The 24,951-nt window shown below is 44.4% G+C and overlaps 1 protein-coding gene and 1 non-coding gene across 2 annotated transcripts; both read right to left on the bottom strand.

Moving 5' to 3' along the window:
• Positions 1-8,049: 8,049 nt before the first annotated feature.
• Positions 8,050-8,741, bottom strand: BCR41DRAFT_362488 (hypothetical protein). Its single transcript, XM_022025731.1, has one exon. The coding sequence runs from the start codon at positions 8,391-8,393 to the stop codon at positions 8,154-8,156; it is 240 nt and encodes a 79-aa protein (XP_021876677.1). The 5' UTR covers positions 8,394-8,741; the 3' UTR covers positions 8,050-8,153.
• Positions 8,742-11,025: 2,284 nt separating this feature from the next.
• Positions 11,026-11,099, bottom strand: BCR41DRAFT_t135. Its single transcript has one exon. It is a non-coding gene; the product is annotated as a tRNA-Val (tRNA).
• Between the last annotated feature and the right edge of the window lie 13,852 nt (positions 11,100-24,951).

The raw sequence follows: 24,951 nt of genomic DNA, 5'->3' as shown, positions 1-24,951 counted from the left end.
AGACATTACAAATATAAATATACTTTTTAATTGAAAAAGATATTTGCACGAGCCCGTACACCAGAATATCGTACTGATGTACATGTACTAAACATACGAACATGGAGCTTTACAGTAAAAAAAGAGTAAAACATCGGTAAAATAACTAGGCTCGTTCCCAGCCCCCTTCGTAAGTGCATATTTATCATAACGTTTCCATTTTTGGATGCTACCTACTGGAGGAGCTGGGAACGAGCCTAGGGCTGGTATAGGCTCGAATCCAGCATCTCGCATTTGTTTAATTACTCCACTTTTTTTTTTCCACCTGTTCGCTAATACTCTTCATCTCTACTTTTAATCTTGATCGTCGTCGTGTAATCACTTCTTTATTGTCCTTTGTTGTCATTGTGCACACTTTACTTCATTGCACCACTATTTTATTATTGTTCTTTGCTACCGTCAATCAAGATTTACCTGTTTTCTCAATCCGATCCGATCATTTGAATTATATTAAGACGCGACGACATTGCACCCTTTGCTTGCCAGTAATCGCCACAACTCACATCACATTAATCTGCATACAATTTACTCCTCCTCCTCTCTCTCTCTCTCTCTCTCTCTCTCTCTCTCTCTCTCTCTCTCTCTCTCTCTCTCTCTCTCTCTCTCTCTCTTTTATTCCTTTGCAGGTACGATTTATGACTCCTTCATTCACATGCAGAAACCTCTTGTCATTAATGGAAACTTCTTCCAGTCTAACAGACTTAATGTGAGCCTTTTCGGGCTGGGAAGTTACTGCAACAGCGATTGTCATCTCAGGGCTCTTCATGACTATACTCTAACTCCACTTTTTCTTTTTCTTTAGCTCTCTTGAATTTAATGATAAAATAAAATAAGTGAATAGGATATACCTTGCTTAATAAAATATGATTTATTGAGCTTGGTCATTGCTTTAGTTGAAAGCTTCGTCATATGTAGCCCCGCTTCTTATGTTCCAGTCGATACACCACCAGCAGATACACTACGGGCTCTGCCGTGGGACTCGGCCGAATGGGGAAGTGGCTACGACGTTAGAGATTTAGAATCCATGAGACATACGTTCTATTACACTATTGTTTGTTAAAGCTCATGTACTGGAGCTGATGAGTTATGATTGTATCACTGATCTTTTTTTTATTATAGGAAGAAACAATGACGACGTTATCTTGTCACGTAGATTGGATACTTAAAAAAGTTCCGGGGGAAGAGCATGTGTCATTGGAGAACTTTGTCAGGCATTTCAACTTGACTGACCAGAGGCACGCTACTGACATATTCAAGAGTATTATATATTCAGACCTGATACGAATCCAACGGCGAAAAAAACTCCAGGATGTTTTTGAATATTTTCAACTGCATCATGAAGAAGAACTTTGGACTAAACTCAGGCTGGAAAGATCTCAGAAAAAATTGGAAATCAGTTCTCAAACAACAGCAAATGAGAATGGAGTTATAGCACAAGATATACGAGTATTTCTTTCCAAGAAAGGGTACTCTGAGATGCAAAAAAAAGTGCAAGTGAAGGTACAGTTTATGTTAGGAACTATTATTATTATTATTATTATTATTATTATTATTATTATTATTATTATTATTATTATTATTTGGATGTTATCGATGGAGAAATGAAAGTCGCCAAATCAATAACATCGATGAATACTGTCTCACTACCAATGCCTAAAGCTTTGGCCACCTCGTCTTCAGTATCGACCTCAAGCATGTCCAAAGAATGGATATTTGATAGAGAAGGTATGATTATTATTATTACAGCACAGGTTGTTTTGAATTTTCTCTAATTTCTAAGCACATGTTCCTGAATTTGTATATCATCAACAATAGGGTCATCCAAGGCATTATCTTCTGGTGGTGCAGGTGAAGGCACAAGCACTCGACCATCAAATAAGGGACGAGCATCTACTGATTTGAAAGAATATTCATTCCAATCCGCTGACAGAGGTCCTCATTTTGACCTTCATGTCTCCTCATCAGGCCGTGTTGGTATGTACAGTCACCTGAAACAAAGATTGGACAAAAAAATAAAATATTGAAATAGTTACGTAGGGAAGCGTTTCCTTCAATCTCTTTCCTTCCTGTTTTTCACATACAAACAGCTTGAGTAAACCACCATGGCGAGACACTTAGACATTGAGAATAAAGGTATCATCGTTGGAATGCACCTCGCGGGCATGAAGGCTGCGGAAATCGCATTGCAACGCGGTGTACCCCGAACCTCTGTTATTAATATTATCAGGGTGTACCAAGAAAGAGGCACCACTGCTTGCACTCCGATCCCAGGACGGCCCAAAGTACTAAGTGAACGGGACCTCAGGAGCATCGTTCGCCATACTAAGCAGAATAGAAGGTGTACTCTTAATGATATCACTAACCAATTGCCGAACAAAGTTTGCGAGAGGACAGTTGCGAAGGCATTGCATTCACTGGGTATTTTCAGCCGGGTTGCAGTAAAAAAACCATTCTTAAAAGAAGGACATATAAAAAGGAGGCTGCAGTTTGTCAAAAAATATATGAGTTGGTCCATGGAAGACTGGAATCGGGTAGTTTGGACTGACGAATCATCATTTGAAGTTGGTGAGCATTTTCGTCAAATAAGAGTTTGGCGTAAAGTAGAGGAAAAGTACGATCATGATTGCCTCGCACCCACTTTCAAAAGTGGTAGAACAACTCTGATGGTCTGGGGGGCGTTCACAGCAACCAGAAAGTCTCGGTTGGTTGTATTTGAAAGAGGTCGTAAAGATGGACGGTGTTTCGTGGAAGATGTATATCAAGGCGAGCTAGCCAGATTTATGGCTGAGGTAGAGGATGGCATACTTATGGAGGACAATGCTCCAGTTCATACTTGTAAGATTGCAAAAGAATGGCGCGAAAAAAACAGCATCCCGAGGATTCCAGACTGGCCTTCATGCTCCCCAGATTTGAACCCTATTGAACATGTATGGTCACTTCTTGCGGATGCACTCGATAGGCGCGCTAAAGGGCCAAGAGATCTTCCCACTCTCACACGGGCTCTTATCGAAGAGTGGAATAATTTACCGCAAGAGAGGCTGGCCAGCCTTGTCGCTACCATGCCCGAAAGGCTGGAAGAAGTGAATGGGGTCGATGGTAGGAACACTCACTATTGAACCTACATGGCACTTTTGCTACTCTAACAATGCCGTCTTCAAAACCCCAATAAATAACAGTATTGACCTCTTTAGTGAGCATGTAAAATTTCATGTGTATTGATGAAGTCTTTATGTATGTTGCATATGAGCTGTTTGTCCAGGTTGTTCAAAAAAAAATCAAGAAAATCCATTTTGTCCAAACTTTATTTCAGGTGACTGTACATTGGAATAGTCGATTAGGACTGCGGGCTCAACTCGCCAGCTACTCATGTTTTTTTTTTTTTTTTTTTTTTTGCTGGTGTTGTTTTCATCATTTGACAGAAGATCTCAAGGCTCGTACACGAATAACAAAACCACAGCAGGCTCGCATACGAATAACAAAACCACAGCAAACTCACACCCTTGCATCCGATTTGGATACACCCTCGCTGTCTATGTTGGTGTCGCCTGCAGTAGCCCCTAAACCAAAGTACGACAGGGGTAGGAATTCAAGCATATCCACTGGTGAAGTTGTCTCCAAGCCATATATCGACACTGTGCTGTTTAAGGTGCACAAGTATAAGATCGGAGACTGCAATGTTGGGCAGCTCTTCCACAAGTTTCAGGAAAATTCGGCCACCACTGTTAACAACTTTGATATCACCGCAACCTCGAGTAACATCTCAAAATTTCTGTAAGTGCATGTAAATGACAGGACCTAGATATGAGATATGACTGTGCCAGGATGTACGTGTTTATAGGATGTTGATACCTGCTGTCTTCTATATCATTTCATCTTAGGGTAATGAATTATATTTTTACCACCTTTGAAGAGCTACCCGATCTGCCTCTAGACGTGCTCCAGACCATTCGACAGACATATGTTTGGCCATCTGTGCAACTTGACGATGACGCTTTACATCTTTGTGCAGACCTCGATCAACAGCTGGCAATGGGGGAACAGATCCAAGTGGTGGTGGGTTCGTCAGAACTACGCAAGATCGTCATTCTTTATCAGATGATGTAAGTTGTAGTTGAGAGTTTTGAAATGTAGAAATACAACAAGGATGACTAACTTTTCTTTGTTTCTGTATCTCTCTTTTCGTTAATAAACTCAAGCTACCAGTACAATACGACTTCTTTTCCAAAGGTTTGGAGGATACATACTGTCACCAGGTGATTGACGCATTGGTCACTTCCTTTTTCCCAGCAAGATCCACCAAGTATCATGTCGACTGGGCTAATGGTGAGCCCCACGGCAGTGCTCCTATTCGAAGTGAAATTTTGTCAATTATGATGTTTCAGATTAAAAAAATAAATATCAATTGAGCACTGCCCCACGGATCAGGGAAACGACGTGGTCATGGTCATGGATACCGCCCTGATGGTTGTATCAAGAAGCATGGACGACAAATCGCATTCTTGGAGGTTAAGCCACCTGGCGACAGCCATACTGCCAAGGAGTATCTATGGGACTATTGGAATTTAGCAAACTTCACCAATGCAACAAGGCGTCCCCATCACAAAGGCAGCCGGAGTCCAACTTTTCCGTAAGAGAGCATTACATAACTGACACATGAACGATCAGCCTTAGCTATTTTGTCCCCTTCTGATTATCTGTTCGATTCCTTGTGTTGACATAGGAAACCGACTGTGCTTGTACACCATGGAATATTCCCATGGTTTATACCACTGGAGTCGGACCTGTACTGCCTATATCCCATTTGATCAATCTGACTCGAACATGGCGGGCTGCATCCGACTCTTTCGAAGTTTGGAGGTATGTTTGTGTTGACTAGTGCATGTGTGGGATGTTAAGATTTTGAAGCATGCAAAACAGTGTACTAACACGGAATTCTTTCTGTCCCCAGGCTTACCTTGAACAAACTAGCACAAATGTTCAGCCTCGTACACCTCCCCGGATCGAATATGATGATATAGAACCCCAGGAGGACCAGGGAAGACCCTCTAAGGTTTCTCCAAGTACACGAAAGAACATGTTCTAGATGGCATTGCCAGATTGGAGATCATAAATCAGACTGCAATAAAGTGGTGGTTTTTGATTGTTAATATTAATTTATTGCTACCATTGTTTCTACTGCACCATATAGACAGATATAGCATATACGATGACTTAGAATACTACTCACGTGGTACAGACAATATCTATAGTATATAAGATGTTGTCTGTCCTGAAAATAAAGATCCCTCTCTTTGTCCTATTGAACTTAATTCTCATATAGTAAGTTTAGATAAATATAATTGGTTAAAACATTGCATTTTTTTCAATAAGTTCTTGACCGATCTTTGATACTTGGAACCATTCATCCATCTGATGCAATAATTTGCATTTTTTAACATTCATTCCTCATTCTCCTTTTCCTTTCTAATGATCTTCCCTACCATCACCGCTTCTCATTCTCATTTGTCTCACCTTCGTAGACTGTCATCGCTGTTCTCATCAATGACGCAATTAGCGAATAATCGCCATTTGTATAGTCATGTCTCATTGCATCAGTTTTGGTAAAAAGTACATGTCAGGTTTGTCCATCCCTTACTTCTTTCTTATTCTTTATTCTTTCTTTATAGCACCATCACCACTGATACACCAAGCGACACTCTACATATCTGCCATATCTTTATCATAACATGAAATCATTATCCAAATCAACTATCCAAAATGCAACTGCTCTACCTCATCAGGGAAAGTCTTCCAGAGAAGTGTCAAAGAGTTTAGGGATATCTGTTACCTCAGCTCAAAGGATTAGGAAAAGAGGCAAAGAAAGTATTCCAGTGCTGAGAGGGGGCCGACCCTGCAAAGTTACTAAGAAAACGAAACAGCTTTTATCAAGATTTTTTGACATGGGTGTATTGGAGACCCTAAAAGATGGCCAACAACTTGTTCAATTGAGGGAAGGAGTGCAGGTTAGTAAATCGAGCATCAGGAGGTTCCTTATGCAGGATGATATGGGGGCATATGTAAAACAGAAGCAGCCTGATCTGACGAAGAAGCAAATCTATGCTCGATATAATTTTGCAAAGGATCACTTGGACTGGACTCTAGAAGACTGGAAGAACGTCATGTTCTCAGATGAGACCATCTTTAGCAGAGTTGGGTCCTGCGGAAGAAAGTACTACTACAAGCATCGATGGGATAAAGCTCTACGAGCACATCATATCAAAAAGACAAGGCAAGGCGGTGGAGGCAAAATGATGTTCTGGGGTTGTATAACTTACTACGGACCAGGCGATGGCTGCTGGCTCCAAGAGAAGGTGGATTCGGTAACATACGTCGACGTTCTCAAGGATTATATCTTTAAGTCCAGGGATTACTACTTGATGGATAAGGACAAATTTATATTTCAGCAGGACAATGCTAGGATTCATACCGGAAGAATAGCAATGACCTATATCCAAAAGTCTAAGATACCTCTCATGGAATGGCCAGCAAACTCTCCTGACATCAACCCAATAGAAAACATATGGGCATACATGAAGGTGCAGTTGGATCATTATCCAGACAAGGCAAAGAATATGGAGGATCTCTGGGAGAGAGTCCAAGACGTATGGACACATATCCCTCCTGAATTCTTACACAAACTATACTGCGGTATGCCGAAGAGGGTGAGAGAGTTATATAAGGCTAAAGGAGGGAACATCGTTAGGGGAAAGGAGAAGTAACAGGAATAAATAAAAACAAGAAGTTGTTAATTGCCATAATAGATGCAATGAGATGCTGAAAGCAAATTGCAATTAAATGCTAATTAGGCCACTGATGGCGATGACGATGAGACTCCATGGAGGTGAGACAAATGAGAATGAGAAACGGTGGTGGCAGGGAAGATCATAAAGAGGAAGAAGGAGAATGAGGAATGAATGTTGAAAAATGCAATTTATTGCATCAGTTTTGGCACGCACTATATCAATACATCTATCCGATATACATATCCTTCATTGGTTGTGTATCACCCTCACTCCAGAACTGTTAAAGACCATCTGAAAGGTGCGATCATCTCAGTATCTTTATTTATGTACGTCTACGCATAGAATTCATTCACTGCATAATTCGTAACTTCAATTCGAACCAAGTGTCATTGCGTTAGCAACTCTAAGGTTAATCGAAAACAGATTGTTGCAGATCCAAAGCTGATCCAGAATCCATTGCTCAGTGATCAATCAATCGTCTGATAGTAGAAAGCACTCTATTGGTAACAAGAATCTTTTCCGTTAATAAAAGAAGGAATTGATACCTCGGACAAATCTCATTCGGTGGAATAGAAGATAGATCCTTTGCAAAAGCCTTGGTCAAGGGTCGAGGGGTTAGGTATATAGTTGATAGATTTATTATTCGTTGGGGGGTTTTGCTATACTACAAAGATACTGCAAGGAACAATCTAGAAATGGGCAAAGCATTGTTGGTGTAACAATTGATTTCTAGCAATTTCGCTTGCACAGTATGCCCGCTCCCCTGATAAAAACTTTGCCAACCGACCATCTGCCCCTGCCCCCAAGAATGCTGCTACCTCCGCCAGGGCTGCTGTCAGAGATAGCTAATCTCTGAGTTCTCATCTTCTAGAAATTCCATCTATCCAATGTGCAAGCCATGTAAACAATGGTTACTCAACTGGACCGATAACAGAGATTGGGAAATATATAAATGACATCATTACGCCAAGAGTCTATGACAAATCTAAATGTAATCGAGTGTCCAACGCAAACAAACAAATGCTGCGCAATCCGCAGCAAGACCAGATGACTCATCCGCATGACCCTAACTTGACCAGTGATACTCCAGAAGACAAGCACGAAGAGAGTACCCTATCAGATGCCAAGACTCCGATTAGTAATCAATCATCAAACGAGGATGACTCTGTCACCTCAACCAAAACATATAAATAGTCTAGTAGTACCATATCAAATTAGTAGCAATAAACACCTTATCTTTACTATACTTGCTTCCATCCTTGTCCACATACCTCTCTCGATTCCTTGCACACCAACTGGTTAGTTACCTAGTCTTCCTCTAGTCTGACTTTATTACAGAGGTCCTCGGTTTCTGGAGTAGGTCTTGTCCCGTGTAGAGCTCCAGAAGGCTCTACTGGGACTTGTCTTTCCCTGGGAGTTATTGGTTTTCTGGGGACATTCGGCGGCGCGGTGCCCGGTAGCATGGCAATAGAAACGTGCGCCACGGCGAAGGTCATCTTGTTTTCGGTTGGTATTCTTGGCTTGTTGGTTTCGCATATTATTAGGAGCTGAGGTCATGGCATCAAGCTCCATTGGCCAGGGCTTTGGTCAGGACGGCGGAAACCACTGGTTCATTGTTGGTTACGATTGTTGTTGAATGAGAACTGTCGGCGTTTTCTCACGTTATCAAGGGACTCGGCGATGGACTTGACTTGGTCAAGGTCGGTCATCAGGTCAGGGTTTCCAGCGAAATGTTCTTGAAGTTTCGGGCGGAGTCCTTTCAAAAAGACATTCAGGCTTTCAGCTTCGGTCATGTCATCGATCTTGAGTTGCAAATGGGTGAACTCTTCAATGTACTTGGTCACAGACTGTAATAGGTAGTGAAGGCAAAAGGCGTTTTTATTATAAATATTAAAACAAGCCTTTTTATAGGCTTAAGGCTATATACTGTTGCACCTTCCCATTTTAAAAAAAAATTATAGTCTATGTGCTTTCTTGTACTTCTTAAGCACCCTGGTGCAGTTGGTAAGAGTGCTTTGTGGTTGCCAAGTATGGTGCATTTCAGTACTAATGCAATAAATTGCACTTTTGGACATTCATTCCTCATTCTCCTTTTTCTTTCTAATGATCTTCCATGTCATCGCTGTTTCTCATTTGTATTTGTCTCACCTCCATGGACTGTCATCACCATCCTCATCAATGTCGCAATTAGCATTTAATCGCAATTTGCTTTCAATACCTTATTGCATCTGTTAAGTTAATTTTTAACTTCCTGTTCTCTTTATTTCGGTTACTTCTATTCTGTCTTAATGATGTTTCCTCCTTTTGCCTTATATAACTCCCTCATCCTCTTTGGCATGTCACAATATAGCTTTTCCAAGAATTCAGGAGGGATTTGTGCCCATACGTCTTGAACCCGATCCCAAAGGTCATCCTGTCAAGGACTGACAAAGGGTTTGCAAGGAAAGGTAAGTGAATGAATAACAAGAATGATAATGAGCTGAGAACTAGAATGGATTCACGAATAGTTTTATTGCAGACTGAGGTTTACTATGTTACAGATCTATCATATTTATACTTGTTTGACTGAAGCGGAGACGCGCTTCAAGAACTCTAAATAAAGCTTACTCAAATATTTCCTAAGGACTTTTACCATATGCGGAACTTCAAGTGTTGAGTTAACTTAATACACAGGATCCGAGGAAGATATCTGGTGCAATCTTATTTCAAGGTTCCTTGGCACTATAAGCCTTGGTTATTGGTTTATAGCTCTTCTAGAATCCTTGGAGCTATTCACGGAGCTAGAAAACTAGGAGACGCGACTTGGCTTGACAGGCAAACTATGCATGGAGGAATGAGTGAAGGAAATGAGCGGAACAAATTAATCAAGCACACGTGATCTTTTTCAGATTCGAATCAGACAAAAGTCATTCATCAATTCATGAGCTAGACATTGCTTGCTGTTCGTGACACATCCATATTCTTTGGCTTGTCTGGATATTGATCCAACTTCATCTTCATATATGCCCATACTTTTTCTGTTAGGTTGATGTCAGGAGAGTTTGCTGGCCATTCCATGTGCAAGCGAAATCACTATAATAATTTTGTGCAACATAGTATTTCGCCCATATTTCTAGAGCATTCCTTGCAACAGGACATTAACTAGTATAATTAGGTCTACTTTTCTATCTAGTTCTGTAGCATAGTTCCCCTGAATAAAGATACCTTTATTGCACCCTTAGATCCCCCTAGAACACTACCTTGACTTTTGCAGACCTGGAAGGCACGCAAGAGTTGGTTCAAGGCAGGTGGACACCCTTGCACGAAGCAGATGAAAGCGAAGTCTTCGATTGCCTTGCGTCCTCCTGCCGAAGGCTCATCAGCTAAGAGTGCCGTGAGGAGTTCGCGGGCTTCGGCAACGTAATCGGTGACAGTAGTACTCATCTTAAGGGAGGACAGGCGAAATCGGATGAGTTGAGAGAAATCATTGGGGACGAACGCATCCCGGAACCCTTTTTCAAAGGTGTCGAACGATGCATCGTCAGAGATACCTGCGCCGTTAAACCATCGGGCCGCGTCAGGCCCAAGGAAGGCTATGGCTACAACCGTCTGTGCCGAAGCAGGAACAGAGGCACCAACGAAGAAACGACGCATAGAGCGCAACCAGGTGTTGGCTGAGAAGCCATCGCGCTTTCCCTCGAACTTGTCGGGTTGGGGGTACTTGAAAGCGGGGGTCATCACAGGGTTGTCGGTTGCAAAAGTCACGGTAGTGTGCTAGGGGGATCTAAGGGTGCAATAAAGGTATCTTTATTCAGGGGGAACTATGCTACAGAACTAGATAGAAAAGTAGACCTAATTATACTAGTTAATGTCCTGTTGCAAGGAATGCTCTAGAAATATGGGCGAAATACTATGTTGCACAAAATTATTATAGTGATTTCGCTTGCATCGGTAGTAAGCGTCATGGAATCAAGGATTAGGGCTAAATCTTCCACAGAGAGCAAGTTGAAAGTAAAATCGAGGAGGTAGGGTGGTGCGGCAGGGGACAGGGATGAAGGTCGGGGATCAGAGTAGCTTTGCTACCATGTAATAATTAAGAGAGACAAAAGATGTTTTTATTATAATTATTAAAACAAGCCTTTTTATAGGCTTAAGGCTATATACTGTCACAATAGATTAATCCTTAAAAAGGTCCAAGTAGTAATGCTTCAAAGCGCCACAAAAGTGCTCAAACCAGGGTTCGAACCTGGGACCTTGCCTTAGTGAGAGGCATGTGATAACCAACTACACCATTTGAGCTTTTATTTGCAATTATTTGTGTCGTAAATGTCCTAAATCGAGGCAACTTAAGCTCACGTCCTATAACAAGCGACGTCATGGTAGGTAGGACCAGAGGTATACCTATAGTGGTGCCCTCAAACCCACCCCGTCCTGCCTGGACGTGAGCTCAGCCACCCGATCCTCCCCGCTATAATAAATAGTGGACTCTCCGTCCCTGAAGTGTTCCTTACCTTTATCTTGGTACAACACTTCAGGTATGCAACCTCATTCATCTCAGCACTAGTTACTTAGCCCAATGGCTGAGTAGTATACTCGTCAGGGCACCCCCCTGTCTAGCCCAGGGGCCGGGTTCGAGTCCTGGTTAAGGCACATAAAGTGAAGCAAACATGTGCCAGGTCAGGGATTTGCTTGAGTTTTTATACTTTCTCTCCGAGACAGCCTAGTGTTCTCCGCTAAGGCTAAGATCGTGGGTGCACTACTCTAAGTCGCCTGGCTGGCCACATGTCTTAGGTATATATTCCACCCCCCAGCCGAACCAGCGGTACATCTGGCAGCACATCCCCCCATCCACCCACTTGACTAGGACAGCGATGATCACAAAGTTTGACGGAGTCCAAAGTAGAAATTTCAGACCAATCCCGCAAGATTTGGGTCCACATGCCAGTGGATTTGATCGAATAGAAAAAAAAAAATTAAAAGTCGTCCTTAGCTAGAGTCGGCACGCCAGCCTCCGCGGCTTTTCACGGGCGCAACAGGCCACATCGGAAGGATGGACTTCGAGTACCGATCACGGTGTACATTGGTAGAGAAAAACATGGATACGAATTGGCTCTTCACAGCCATCCCGTGCGAACTTTGAGAGTTTCGCTTGTTTCATAGTTGAGGGCGATATCATTACTTTAGAGCGAGATTATGAAATAAAATTCCTCACCTCTGTGGGTTCTTGTTAACAGGAAAAAAAAAAAAAAAAAAAAAAAAAAAGAAAAAAAAAAAAAAAAAAAAAAAAAAAAAAAAAATCTCAGCACTAGTTACTTGTATAGTATTATATGTATCATAAACTAATAAAGACCTTTATCTTGGTACAACACTTCAGTGTGTTCTATGTATTTGCGTCTCGTTGCGGTTTTTAAGGGCATCTCAGTATACACTATCATGCAAAACTGATTCAATAATTCATTCCCATGTGCATTTCTTTTTTTTCATTCCTAGAAACCGTATATGCATACACCACTCATACTTTGGTTTAATAAAGCTCCCGTCTTCTTCTACGTCATAGTGATGCGTTGTGACATTAGCTTGTCTCATTTGAATAGCTAATGACTTTTTTGTTCATGCAGGTCATTGAATCAGTTTCACATGTGGTCTAAAATGTTGCCCATGACAACTTTGGACGTCATTTAATGCCAGTAAAAAAAGGGCTTTTCTCTCTTTCCTTTATGAACACTTGCTTAACTCTCTCTTAACTATACCTTCACAGAATATGAGACCCACTCCACAAAGGAAAGTCAACGAAGCCAGGAGGTTAATGATGGGAGGCATGTCTACTAGAGAAACTGCTGCTAGTGTTGGTATATCAATAGCGACGGCCACCAGGATCTATGCACATAATAAGGAGTACATGCCAGTCAATAAAGGCGGTCGACCAAGGAAAGTACCTAGAGGTATCATGCAGTATCTTAAGGTGAACATGAAACGAGGTACACTCAAGTCTGCAGTTGAGGCCACCGTCAGAGCCAACCAGCTCATACCAGCGGCTGTTTCTGAGACCACCGTTAGACGACGGCTCAAGGAGTTAGGATTGACAGCAAAGAGGCGTGTACATAAGCCAGCTTTACGTCGACGGCATATTAAAGCTCGTTTGCATTTTATCAAAAAGTATAAGGAATGGACTCTGGAAGATTGGAAAAAGGTTATTTGGTCAGATGAATCGAAAATAAACCGAATCTGCTCTGATGGCGTGCAGTGGATCTGGGACGACAATCCGGGACGCCTCACTCGCAGGTCGGTGCAAGGCACTGTCAAGTTTGGGGGTGGTAATGTTAAAGTGTGGTCATGCTTCTCATGGTACGGACCTGGATACATTGCAAAGATTGACAATAATATGGACGCACAACTTTACATCAAACTACTGCAGGAGGATCTACAGATGTCGCTTGATGACTGGGGCCTAACTAAAAGCGATATCGTCTTTCAGCACGACAATGACTCGAAGCACACGGCGAAGATTGTTAGGAAGTATTTGGAGTCAGTACATCTGACAGAAGAGGAAGGTACACTTCTAGAGTGGCCAGCACAATCCCCTGACCTCAACCCTATTGAACACATGTGGGCAGAATTGGATAGGCGGCTCTCTAGGTATCCGGAGCGAGCTAAGAGCTGTGATGAACTATGGGAGCGAATATCGGTTGAATGGTACAGGATCCCAGTGGGCTTCTGCCGCAAACTCATCATAGGTATCCATAAGAGACTCCAAGCTGTCAGTGATGCCCATGGTTGGAATACTATCTATTGATGTAAGGCTATGCCTCACAAAAGAATAAAGATCTTTGGCCACCGAATGGGCACATGTGAAACTGATTCAATGACCTGCATGAACAAAAAAGTCATTAGCTATTCAAATGAGACAAGCTAATGTCACAACGCATCACTATGACGTAGAAGAAGACGGGAGCTTTATTAAACCAAAGTATGAGTGGTGTATGCATATACGGTTTCTAGGAATGAAAAAAAAGAAATGCACATGGGAATGAATTATTGAATCAGTTTTGCATGATAGTGTAACCCCCCGGTTCTTAAGACAGTGATTTTTTCAATGGTAGCAAAGGCACCACGGTCTTAACGAGCCCAATAATCAACGATCAGTCCACAGTTTTTTTTGGTCGCACAGTTTTTATTTGTCAACAGTTTTATTTGTCCACAGTTATTTGTCCGTAATTCGGTTACACAGTTTACAAATAGTTTATGGTGGTTTTTAGCCCACCAAGTGATACAGAATCGGAATCAAGTTATACCACGGCAGAAATGGATGCAGCAGAGATATTTGCACAGCGTCAGCAACAGTTGCAGCAGGCCTCGAGTGAGGAGCTCGCGCGAAGAGTCGAGGAGCTCACTAGGCAGCTCGAGTTCGCCAATAATCAATTGGCCTCAGCACCAGCGCCCCCGGCAGTAAGCCGATGGCTGGACCCTCACAGGCCAGCCCCGCAGTTTGCCGCTCAGACCTCTACTTTCTCGGGGCACGAAGTCGCCTTCGACCTTGATGCTTGGCTCAAGTTCATCGAGCTGCAGTTCCGGAGTCAGACGTGGCCGGACAACAAGAAAGTTCCCAGTTTTGTCACCATCCTCAAGGGAGGTGCTCTGTCGTGGGCCCTCCAATATATCGATGACAAGGGCGAAGACATCGGTTGGGATGCGTTCAAGGAAGACTTCGTTAAGAGATGGACGCAGACCCATCTTTCACAGAACCTGAGGGCCCAGTTAGACGGGCTAAAGATGGAGAAAGACGAGGCCCTAATCAGCTTCATGAGCAGATACGTAGCGTTAGCCAACAAAATCCATGACAAGTCTACAATGGACAAGAAGTTGGAGTTAGCCAGAAAACTCCCACAATATATCCGAAACAAACTTGTTGATATCATGAGGCCCGAGGATTCGCTCGAGACCTTCACTCACAAGATTGCCTTGAAGGATCAAGACCTGTCGGCCTTCAGATCCCTCACCAGTGGCCATGCGGGGGGAAACCCAGTCCATGGCAGTCGTAACCTTGGGTTTAGGTCGCAGTCCTTCGCTAGTACTAATGCCGGCGCCCCCAGGTCCAGTGTGCCAAGTGCGCCAGACATGTCCATGGATTTGGACCATGTCCGGCAGCGTTTCACGGAGGAAGAGCTTGAGGTTGCGGCCATGCAGACTCGCCAGCATAGTGAGGGTCGAAAGTGCTTCCACTGCGGCAAGAACGGCCATATCAAGGCAAACTGTCCAGATAGAAGTAAGCCGCGATGCTACGGCTGTGGGATCCCTGGACATAGAATAGAGTACTGCCCTGGCAATAAAGGTCGCAATTCTTCATCGTATATTTTACAGTCCTATCACCTAAAGAATGGCAATACCCCAGAAAATTATAAAGAGTTGAACCGGCCGGTGCACGAAGTACGCGCAAAGGTCGGAACCTTAGGGGCACGCGTGCTGATCGACTCCGGTGCTTCCGGTAACTTCGTCTGCTCTGAATTCATAAGGGATCTCAAGAAGGAAGACTACCGTTTACTACCCTTGCCTAAACCAGTCAGGATCCTGATGGCTCGTGGCCAAAGCTCTGTCTCGTCAACCACGGCTACTCTTGCTCTCAGTATGGGCGACGAGGTAATGAGAGAAACGGGAGTCGTCGTTGATAATTTGAGATACGATATCATCCTAGGGCAACCCTGGCTGCGAAAGTGGAACCCGCAGGTAAATTGGCGTACTGGAATATACAAATGGCTAGGTCGAAAAGGTTGGCGGGCGATACGCAGCGTAAGGGAGGAAAATAATGGCCAGCTGGCTTCAAATATTGAATCTACCGGGGCGAGCGACAATAAGAGCGTTAAGGAAACTGCAGAAAGGACAATGGAAGGAGACGTCATAAAAAGTGTCGCAGAGACAGTGGCAGACACAGACGAATTGTGGAATACGACAGTAAGAGAGGGCGAGGAAGCAACAATGGGAAATGTGAAGAGCGATGGAATGGAGCAAGTAGAAATGGTGAAAGCAAATGAGGAGACAAAAAATGGGGAATCTACAGAAAAAGAAAAAGATCATCTGATCTCAACCTCTGCAGAGCATGAGGCCAAGAACCGTACAGACGTTCGCCTCGTCGGAGTGAAGCATTTCAAGAAGATCCTGAATACTACAGAGGATTATGGAGTTTGCTTTATCAGTGGGGACGAAGTAGAGTTAGTGGTCAATTCCGTTGACGCCGCCGGTGAGGGAGCAGAAAAGGTCCCAGAGAGATACCGCGCGCTGATAGAGGAATTCGCAGACTCCGTCTTCGCCGACTTGAACAAACTTCCCCTACACCGTCACGTTGATCATCGCATCGAGACTGGCTCGGCCCTCCCTATCGCCATGCCGGTGCGGAGGATGTCGCCTGAGGAACTGGATGCATTAAAGGAGCAATTAGAAGAGCTGCAGAAGAAAGGCTTCATTCGGCCCAGTATTTCCCCTTGGTCAGCGCCCGTTGTATTCGCTAGGAAGAAAGACGGAAGCCTCCGTCTGTGTGTAGACTACCGCGCGCTCAATGCAATTACCGTCAAGAATAAGTACCCTCTGCCACTCATTGATGAATTCTTCGACCGACTCTCAGGTGCAACCGAGTTTTCTAAACTCGATTTGCAATCAGGCTTCAATCAGATTCGAGTTAACCCCAGCGACGTGGAAAAGACCGCTTTTGGTACCCGCTATGGTCACTTTGAATATTTGGTGATGCCTTTTGGTTTGACTAACGCACCTGCGTCCTTCCAGGGGATGATGAATGAAGTTCTGCAAGGCGGTCTAGATAAATTTTGTTTAGTCTTCATGGATGATATCCTAGTATTCAGTCGCAACCCTGAGGACCATAAGGAACATTTGCGTTGGGTACTTGAACGTCTGGCGAAATATCAACTCAAGGTCAAGATGTCCAAATGCGAATTCGGTAAGCCTGAACTCCTCTTCTTAGGCCACGTTGTGAGCGGTGAAGGCTTGAAAGTCGACCCCTCAAAGACAGAAAGCATCCAATCATTGACGGCGCCCACCAATGTTCAAGAGGTTCGTCGATTTTTAGGTATGGCTGGCTACTACCGCAAATTTATTAAAAATTATGCCTCTCGGGCCGCTCCCCTCACAGATCTTACAAAAGAAAAAGACAACAACAAAATCAAGACCAGACCTCTCCCCTCGCCGTGGGGCGAGAGAGAACAAGCTGCCTTCGACGACCTCAAGCAAGCCCTCGCCTCAGCTCCCGTTCTACGCCTTGCCGATTTTTCTCGCCCCTTTTTCATCGAGACTGATGCGTCCCTCACTGCCATTGGTGCCGTCCTGAGTCAGGACTTTGGTTCAAACGGCCGGAAGGAAATGCACCCTATCGCTTTCATGTCGAGGAAATTAGATGAGGGTCAGCAGAAATGGCCAACACATGAGCGCGAATTGTATGCAATTGTGCGCGCTTGCGACGAATGGCATACTTATATCCAGGGCAGAACAGTCAACATCTTGACCGACAATCACAGTTTGGTGTTCTTAAAACGACAAAAAGGCATGAGCAGACGCATGGCGGGATGGAGCCAACACATGGAGCAACAAGATCATGTTATCATCTATCGTCCGGGCAAGGATAATCCTGTTGCCGATGCTCTTTCTAGGCCTAATGAGGAGAATACCAAGGACGTCACCTGCAACTTCATGGAACTCGCCAACGGGGAGCTCGGAATAAAAGAGAGTAACCACGACGCAGGTGTTGAGGCGTTCGAGGAGGCATTATTGATGGCCATGGAAGAGGCAGAGTTTGACGAGACACTGGAAGATATGGATTGGCCTCTATTAATGGTCGAGTATAAGGAAACGGGCACCCTCGCTGACCCCGCACACCAGGACTTCCTAGGTTTAATGAGGGAGGAAGAGGATAATTTTGTGGTGGAAGACGGGAAAGTGTTTAGAGTGATGGGTGATACGCAAGTAGAATTTTTAAATTTCGCTCGGCGCGCAGATTACATGGCCAAAATGCATGAAAGTATGGGACACCCCGGTACGCAAGGCTTATTTGAACGCATCCAGCCTAGATATTGGTGGCCTCGTATGCGTGAGAGCATTCAAGAAGCATGCCGTACTTGCAAGGAATGCCAGCTGACTCGCGGAGGAGCAACGGTCACCGAACCTCTCCACACTTTCTCGGTGGCTAAACCCTTCCAACGCTGGGGTATCGATTTCATCGGACGCTGTCCCAAGACTAAGAATGGAAACATGTGGATAATAGTCGCTGTAGATTACGCCACTAGCTGGACAATAGCCAAAGCTACGCCTGACGCCACTGCCGAGACAGTCTCAAATTTCATTTATGAGGAAATTGTCATGAACTTTGGTTGCCCCGCAGAGCTGATTTCCGATAGAGGCAGTCAGTTCATGTCAGAGGTCCTGCGAGAATATCTTAAGAAGATGAAAGTTAAACACCGGCTCACCTCCGCGTATCACCCGCGCACAAATGGCAAAACCGAACGCACTAATGGCATCCTCGGCGCCGCATTAACAAAATACGTCGGTGATAAGATGAAGCACAAGTGGGACCTCTTTCTATCTATGGTGCCAAAACTGATGCAATAATTTGCATTTTTTAACATTCATTCCTCATTCTCCTTTTCCTTTCTAATGATCTTCCCTACCATCACCGCTTCTCATTCTCATTTGTCTCACCTTCGTAGACTGTCATCGCTGTTCTCATCAATGACGCAATTAGCGAATAATCGCCATTTGTATAGTCATGTCTCATTGCATCAGTTTTGGTAAAAAGTACATGTCAGGTTTGTCCATCCCTTACTTCTTTCTTATTCTTTATTCTTTCTTTATAGCACCATCACCACTGATACACCAAGCGACACTCTACATATCTGCCATATCTTTATCATAACATGAAATCATTATCCAAATCAACTATCCAAAATGCAACTGCTCTACCTCATCAGGGAAAGTCTTCCAGAGAAGTGTCAAAGAGTTTAGGGATATCTGTTACCTCAGCTCAAAGGATTAGGAAAAGAGGCAAAGAAAGTATTCCAGTGCTGAGAGGGGGCCGACCCTGCAAAGTTACTAAGAAAACGAAACAGCTTTTATCAAGATTTTTTGACATGGGTGTATTGGAGACCCTAAAAGATGGCCAACAACTTGTTCAATTGAGGGAAGGAGTGCAGGTTAGTAAATCGAGCATCAGGAGGTTCCTTATGCAGGATGATATGGGGGCATATGTAAAACAGAAGCAGCCTGATCTGACGAAGAAGCAAATCTATGCTCGATATAATTTTGCAAAGGATCACTTGGACTGGACTCTAGAAGACTGGAAGAACGTCATGTTCTCAGATGAGACCATCTTTAGCAGAGTTGGGTCCTGCGGAAGAAAGTACTACTACAAGCATCGATGGGATAAAGCTCTACGAGCACATCATATCAAAAAGACAAGGCAAGGCGGTGGAGGCAAAATGATGTTCTGGGGTTGTATAACTTACTACGGACCAGGCGATGGCTGCTGGCTCCAAGAGAAGGTGGATTCGGTAACATACGTCGACGTTCTCAAGGATTATATCTTTAAGTCCAGGGATTACTACTTGATGGATAAGGACAAATTTATATTTCAGCAGGACAATGCTAGGATTCATACCGGAAGAATAGCAATGACCTATATCCAAAAGTCTAAGATACCTCTCATGGAATGGCCAGCAAACTCTCCTGACATCAACCCAATAGAAAACATATGGGCATACATGAAGGTGCAGTTGGATCATTATCCAGACAAGGCAAAGAATATGGAGGATCTCTGGGAGAGAGTCCAAGACGTATGGACACATATCCCTCCTGAATTCTTACACAAACTATACTGCGGTATGCCGAAGAGGGTGAGAGAGTTATATAAGGCTAAAGGAGGGAACATCGTTAGGGGAAAGGAGAAGTAACAGGAATAAATAAAAACAAGAAGTTGTTAATTGCCATAATAGATGCAATGAGATGCTGAAAGCAAATTGCAATTAAATGCTAATTAGGCCACTGATGGCGATGACGATGAGACTCCATGGAGGTGAGACAAATGAGAATGAGAAACGGTGGTGGCAGGGAAGATCATAAAGAGGAAGAAGGAGAATGAGGAATGAATGTTGAAAAATGCAATTTATTGCATCAGTTTTGGCACGCACTATAGATCAGGCACTTTTCGCCTGCCGCACCAGAATACATAGCGTATCTAAGAAGTCACCATTCTACCTAGTCTATGGAATCGAGCCCACGATACCTGGCGACCTCACTCGTCCTTATGTATTCGATGGAGCGGTTTTTACAGAGGTTCAAGCCGCGAGAGAGGCCGAGCTTGAAAGATTGAGACTTGAGAGGCTATCAAACGAGGAGCGGCAACAGGAAGCCGCAAGGCTCATGGAGGAAAGGTATAATGAGAGACATAACATCGACCCCGAAGCTCCGAGGCAAGTGTACGAGACTGGCGACTGGGTTTTAGTAAAAAACATAGCGAAAAGGAAATTTGAATACCCTTGGTATGGACCATTGCGTGTCGAGACGATTACCCCTTTTGGCGCCTACAAGCTTATCTGGCCCGATGGAAAAGCGAAAATGGACCTTGTGCATAAAGACCGTCTGAAACCAGTGAATCTACCCGCGGGTAGTCCAGAACCGACGCGCGCATGGTATAAAACCCGCAACAGTCGCGATGAACTCACCATCCCCATGGAGACCATTCAAGAAGAAGACGAGCGAGGGCCTCAGTCGGAGCCAGAAGTAGGTACAGCAGTGCAACCCATACCCCTCGAAGGTTCATCGCGTACAACGGCCCCATCATCATCAGCAAGGCCCGCAGCTACCGCATCGCCCCCTCCTGCGCGACCACCACGTTCCCTCTCAAGGCCCAATCCAAAGATTGACGCCGCAGGGGCGGCTTGGATTTCTCGTGGGGAGTCTGTCCTAAATCGAGGCAACTTAAGCTCACGTCCTATAACAAGCGACGTCATGGTAGGTAGGACCAGAGGTATACCTATAGTGGTGCCCTCAAACCCACCCCGTCCTGCCTGGACGTGAGCTCAGCCACCCGATCCTCCCCGCTATAATAAATAGTGGACTCTCCGTCCCTGAAGTGTTCCTTACCTTTATCTTGGTACAACACTTCAGGTATGCAACCTCATTCATCTCAGCACTAGTTACTTGTATAGTATTATATGTATCAGTGCTCCTATTCGAACCATTCGAATCGAATTTCACTGATATCGAATTCGATTCGAATGAGGTAAGCTCAAATTCGATTCGAATTCGATTAGATAACAAAAGTCGAATGATTCGAGCCTTCGATTTATTCGAACTATTGGCACAATAGTAAATGATAATTTTAAACATTTTTTTTGATTGGGTGTAAAGTACAAGGACCATACTTTCGCTACGCGTAACCAGAGGTCCTATTCGAACCATTCGAACCATTCGAATCGAACCAGGATATGGCTTATTCGAATCGAATGCATTCGAAGCTATTCGAATTCGATCCGTTCGAATCGAATAGGAGCACTGGGTTATACTGCAAACGTGTTATACAATACTGACTCAAACCTTTGAGGAGGGCTCAACTATCACGCGCACCCCAGGCGCCAAGACGCCAAGCCCAAGTGCCAAGACACCAAGCCCCAACCCTATTAATTATCAGTATAAATAGTCCACTACGTTATAGCCAAATAAAGTATCCTTTGACCTTCGATTCCACCTAAGATCACCTTTGATTGTTACTATTTACATGGTAGCAAAGGTTCATCGAACCACCGACCCCGCCAAAAACCGCTTATATTTCCCTCTGATATTTTTCCCTAGATCCCTCTGATATTTTCCTAGATAAAATTTAAAAATTTACCCCTGCATTTGATTTTTTTTTTTTTTTTGCCATGGACAACCTCACCACTTCCTTGAAAGCTCTTAACCTTGATGCCAGTACCAGCCTATCCGTGCAGAACGCTGTGCAAACCTTCCTCGAATCCCGACAGGATAGTGCTTCTAGCGCTGCCGCCTTTAATGACCATGTCCGCACGGTGGCTGCTGTGATAAAACCTACCAAACCAGAACCATACGAGGGAAATGTCGACGCTGTCGCGGTCCTCAACTTCTTGGAGAACCAAGAAGAGTACTTCGAGATCATGGAGCTTAACCACTCCCGTTGGGTCCGATATACCGTTGTCAACCTGAAAGGAGACGCCAAGGCATGGTGGCGAGACTCGGAAATGACAATTGATACACCATGGGACACTTTCCGAAGTAAATTCATCGAAAACTTCACACCCCCTGACACGGCTTCTTCAGCCCAGAAAGCACTGGTTCAATTAAAACAAGGTAAATCCTCAGTAGCGGAATACACTGCCAAATTCCGCCGCCTCCAACGCCTCACACCCAAACTGGAGGAATCATGGCTTGTCCTCCATTATACCTACGGCCTTGTAGAAGACACAAGCAAGGAAGTCCTCCTTCGCCAGCCTCAGACTCTCAACCAGGCCATCAAGCAGGCTACGATGATCCACAGCATTTTACATTCCTCTAGACCCCCCATCATGACAAGCCAAACAAGCCAACCCACACCGACCCCGATGGACCTAGACGCAATGCAGATGATGTTCAATAACTTCCTACTACAGAGTACAAACTCCACAGGCTTAGCGAACTTCCATCGCCCCCCCTCGACTAACAACAGACCACTCTCCAAGCTCACCGAAAATGACAGAACAAAACTGCGCCGCGCAGGCGCTTGCTTTCGCTGCAGAAAGAAGGGACACATGGCCAAGAACTGCCGCGTGACTAGGAACTTGAACAACCTGGAACAACAAGACGACTACGACGACTCGGGAAAAGAGGAGAGCGAGCTGTAGACCAGGCCAGCCTCGCTCTCACCACCAACCCTCGAGTCCTGGGCTCTAGAGGGCGTAGTCATATGGATTTAAGTAGTAACAACAGTAATAAAAACTCTAGTTCTCCTAAATCCATGATTATGCCTTCTCGCTCCTCTCCCATATTTTCTCTATCCTCTCTCTTATCATTACCCTCTAAAAGCACCTTGCACCACACCACTTCCATTCCTCCGGATTCCCTAAATCACCTCTCCCCCGATTCCCATCCCGCGTCATCTGTCACTGAAATCAAATCATCTTCAAACCAAGACACAAATGAAAATTCACCTACCCCCTCTACTTCCCACGAACACCTTGCTAGTAAACCACCCCGTCGTCGTCGTCGTCATGCCACACACCTCCAATCCCTGTCCGCTGTCTACACCAATGCGAGACGACTACTAACCTTCATTGGGGCCGTCAACGGACACCCTGCGCGAATCCTCATTGATGGTGGAGCAGAAGGAAATGTATTGAGTTCAAAATTTTGCAGAAAACATAACATTATCATAGACAACGCGAACCCTATCCCTATCATTCATCCGAATGGCACAGCAGTCATGTCCCCAGGAACCGCATCTGTTACCCTTGAACGTGGTTCCTATGGTGAAAAGATTCAAAGTATCATCTACCCCTCGAAAAAATATGATCTCATCCTAGGGAAACCTTGGCTAACCGCAGTCAATCCCCAAATCAACTGGCGCACTAACGATTTACACTTTGAACACGATGGTAAACACATACTATGGGAATGTCGAGGGCATACCTCCTCCTCCGCTCGTCAAAATTGCCTTTCTGCCATAAACTTTGCTGCATTAGCATTAGAACCCGAAACGACAACATTCTTGGCCCAAGTAAGAACCACTTCACCACCAACAAACCTAGACTCAACACTACCCGAATCGATTCAACAAATTGTCCAAGTAGAATTTCCAGACCTCTTTCCTGACACACTACCGGACGGACTCCCTCAGGATCGTGGCGATAGCATGCGAATCGAGACTGAAAATAATACCGATCCACCTGTAAGACCAGTCATTCGCTTATCAATTGCTGAATTAGACGAACTAAAAACACAACTCACAGAACTACTGCGCAAAGGCTTCATCTCTCCAAGTACATCACCCTACGGAGCACCAGTTTTATTCGTTAAAAAGAAGGATGGCGGACTGAGGATGTGTGTAGACTACAGAGGATTAAACAAAATAACCCGTAAGAATCGCCATCCACTACCAAGAATCGACGAGCTAATAGATCGTTTCAGGACAGCACGATTTTTTACAAAGCTCGACTTACTATCCGGATATCATCAAATGCGCGTTCATCCAGACGACCGACATAAAACGGCATTTCGAACACGCTACGGTCACTATGAGTTTAACGTCGTCCCTTTCGGACTCACCAACGCACCTGCCGCCTTTTCAGCCATGATGCGCAACGTGTTGGATCCTGTGCTGGATAAATGCACCGTAGTTTACCTAGATGATATACTGATTTATTCTGATAACAAAGAGCAACATCTACAAGACATCAGAAACGTTCTTAGGCTCCTACGCAAGGCAGGCCTCTTTTGCAAGCTTTCCAAGTGTTCATTCATGCAAGAGGAGACAGAGTTCCTAGGCCATGTTATATCCAAAGATGGACTCAAAACAAACGGAGCACTGGTTAAGGCAGTTAGAGAATGGCCAACACCCACAACACAGCGCCACGTCATGCAGTTCCTTGGATTAACAAACTTCTATCATCAATACATCGACCACTATGCTGATATCGCGCTTCCCCTTACTGATCTGTTAGGCTCAACTACAACATTCTACTGGAGCAAGCCTCACCAAGAGGCCTTTGAAAGACTGAAGCAGGCAGTCACCATGGCACCCGTACTCAGAATTTTTGACCCTGCCCTAGCAACTTCCGTCGAAACTGATGCATCAGGTTTCGCCATTGGTGCAGTCTTGTTCCAAACAGATCACAAGGGCGAATCGCGCCCTGTTGCCTTTACATCACGAAAGTTGAGCTCTGCAGAACGAAACTACCCAACCCATGAGCAAGAATTACTAGCTGTCGTCCACGCCTTAAGAACATGGCGATACTATTTGGATGGATCTCATTTTATTGTCTATACTGACCATGCCACATTGCAGCATTTTCCAACCCAGCCAAACCTGACTCGGAGACAGGCCAGATGGATGGAACTCCTACAAGAATACGACTTCAACTTCAAGTACAAACCAGGCAAAGACAACATCGTC

This window comes from Lobosporangium transversale (genome assembly GCF_002105155.1).
Source record: "Lobosporangium transversale strain NRRL 3116 chromosome Unknown BCR41scaffold_55, whole genome shotgun sequence".
Lineage (NCBI taxonomy): Eukaryota > Fungi > Mortierellomycota > Mortierellomycetes > Mortierellales > Mortierellaceae > Lobosporangium > Lobosporangium transversale.
The sequence above is the reverse complement of the archived record's forward strand: the minus strand, read 5'-3'. Positions and strand labels throughout refer to the sequence as shown.

Coding starts and splice junctions, on each gene's coding strand:
- BCR41DRAFT_362488 (XM_022025731.1), bottom strand. CDS start 8,393: ATGGAGCTTGATGCCATGACCTCAGCTCCTAATAATATGCGAAACCAA.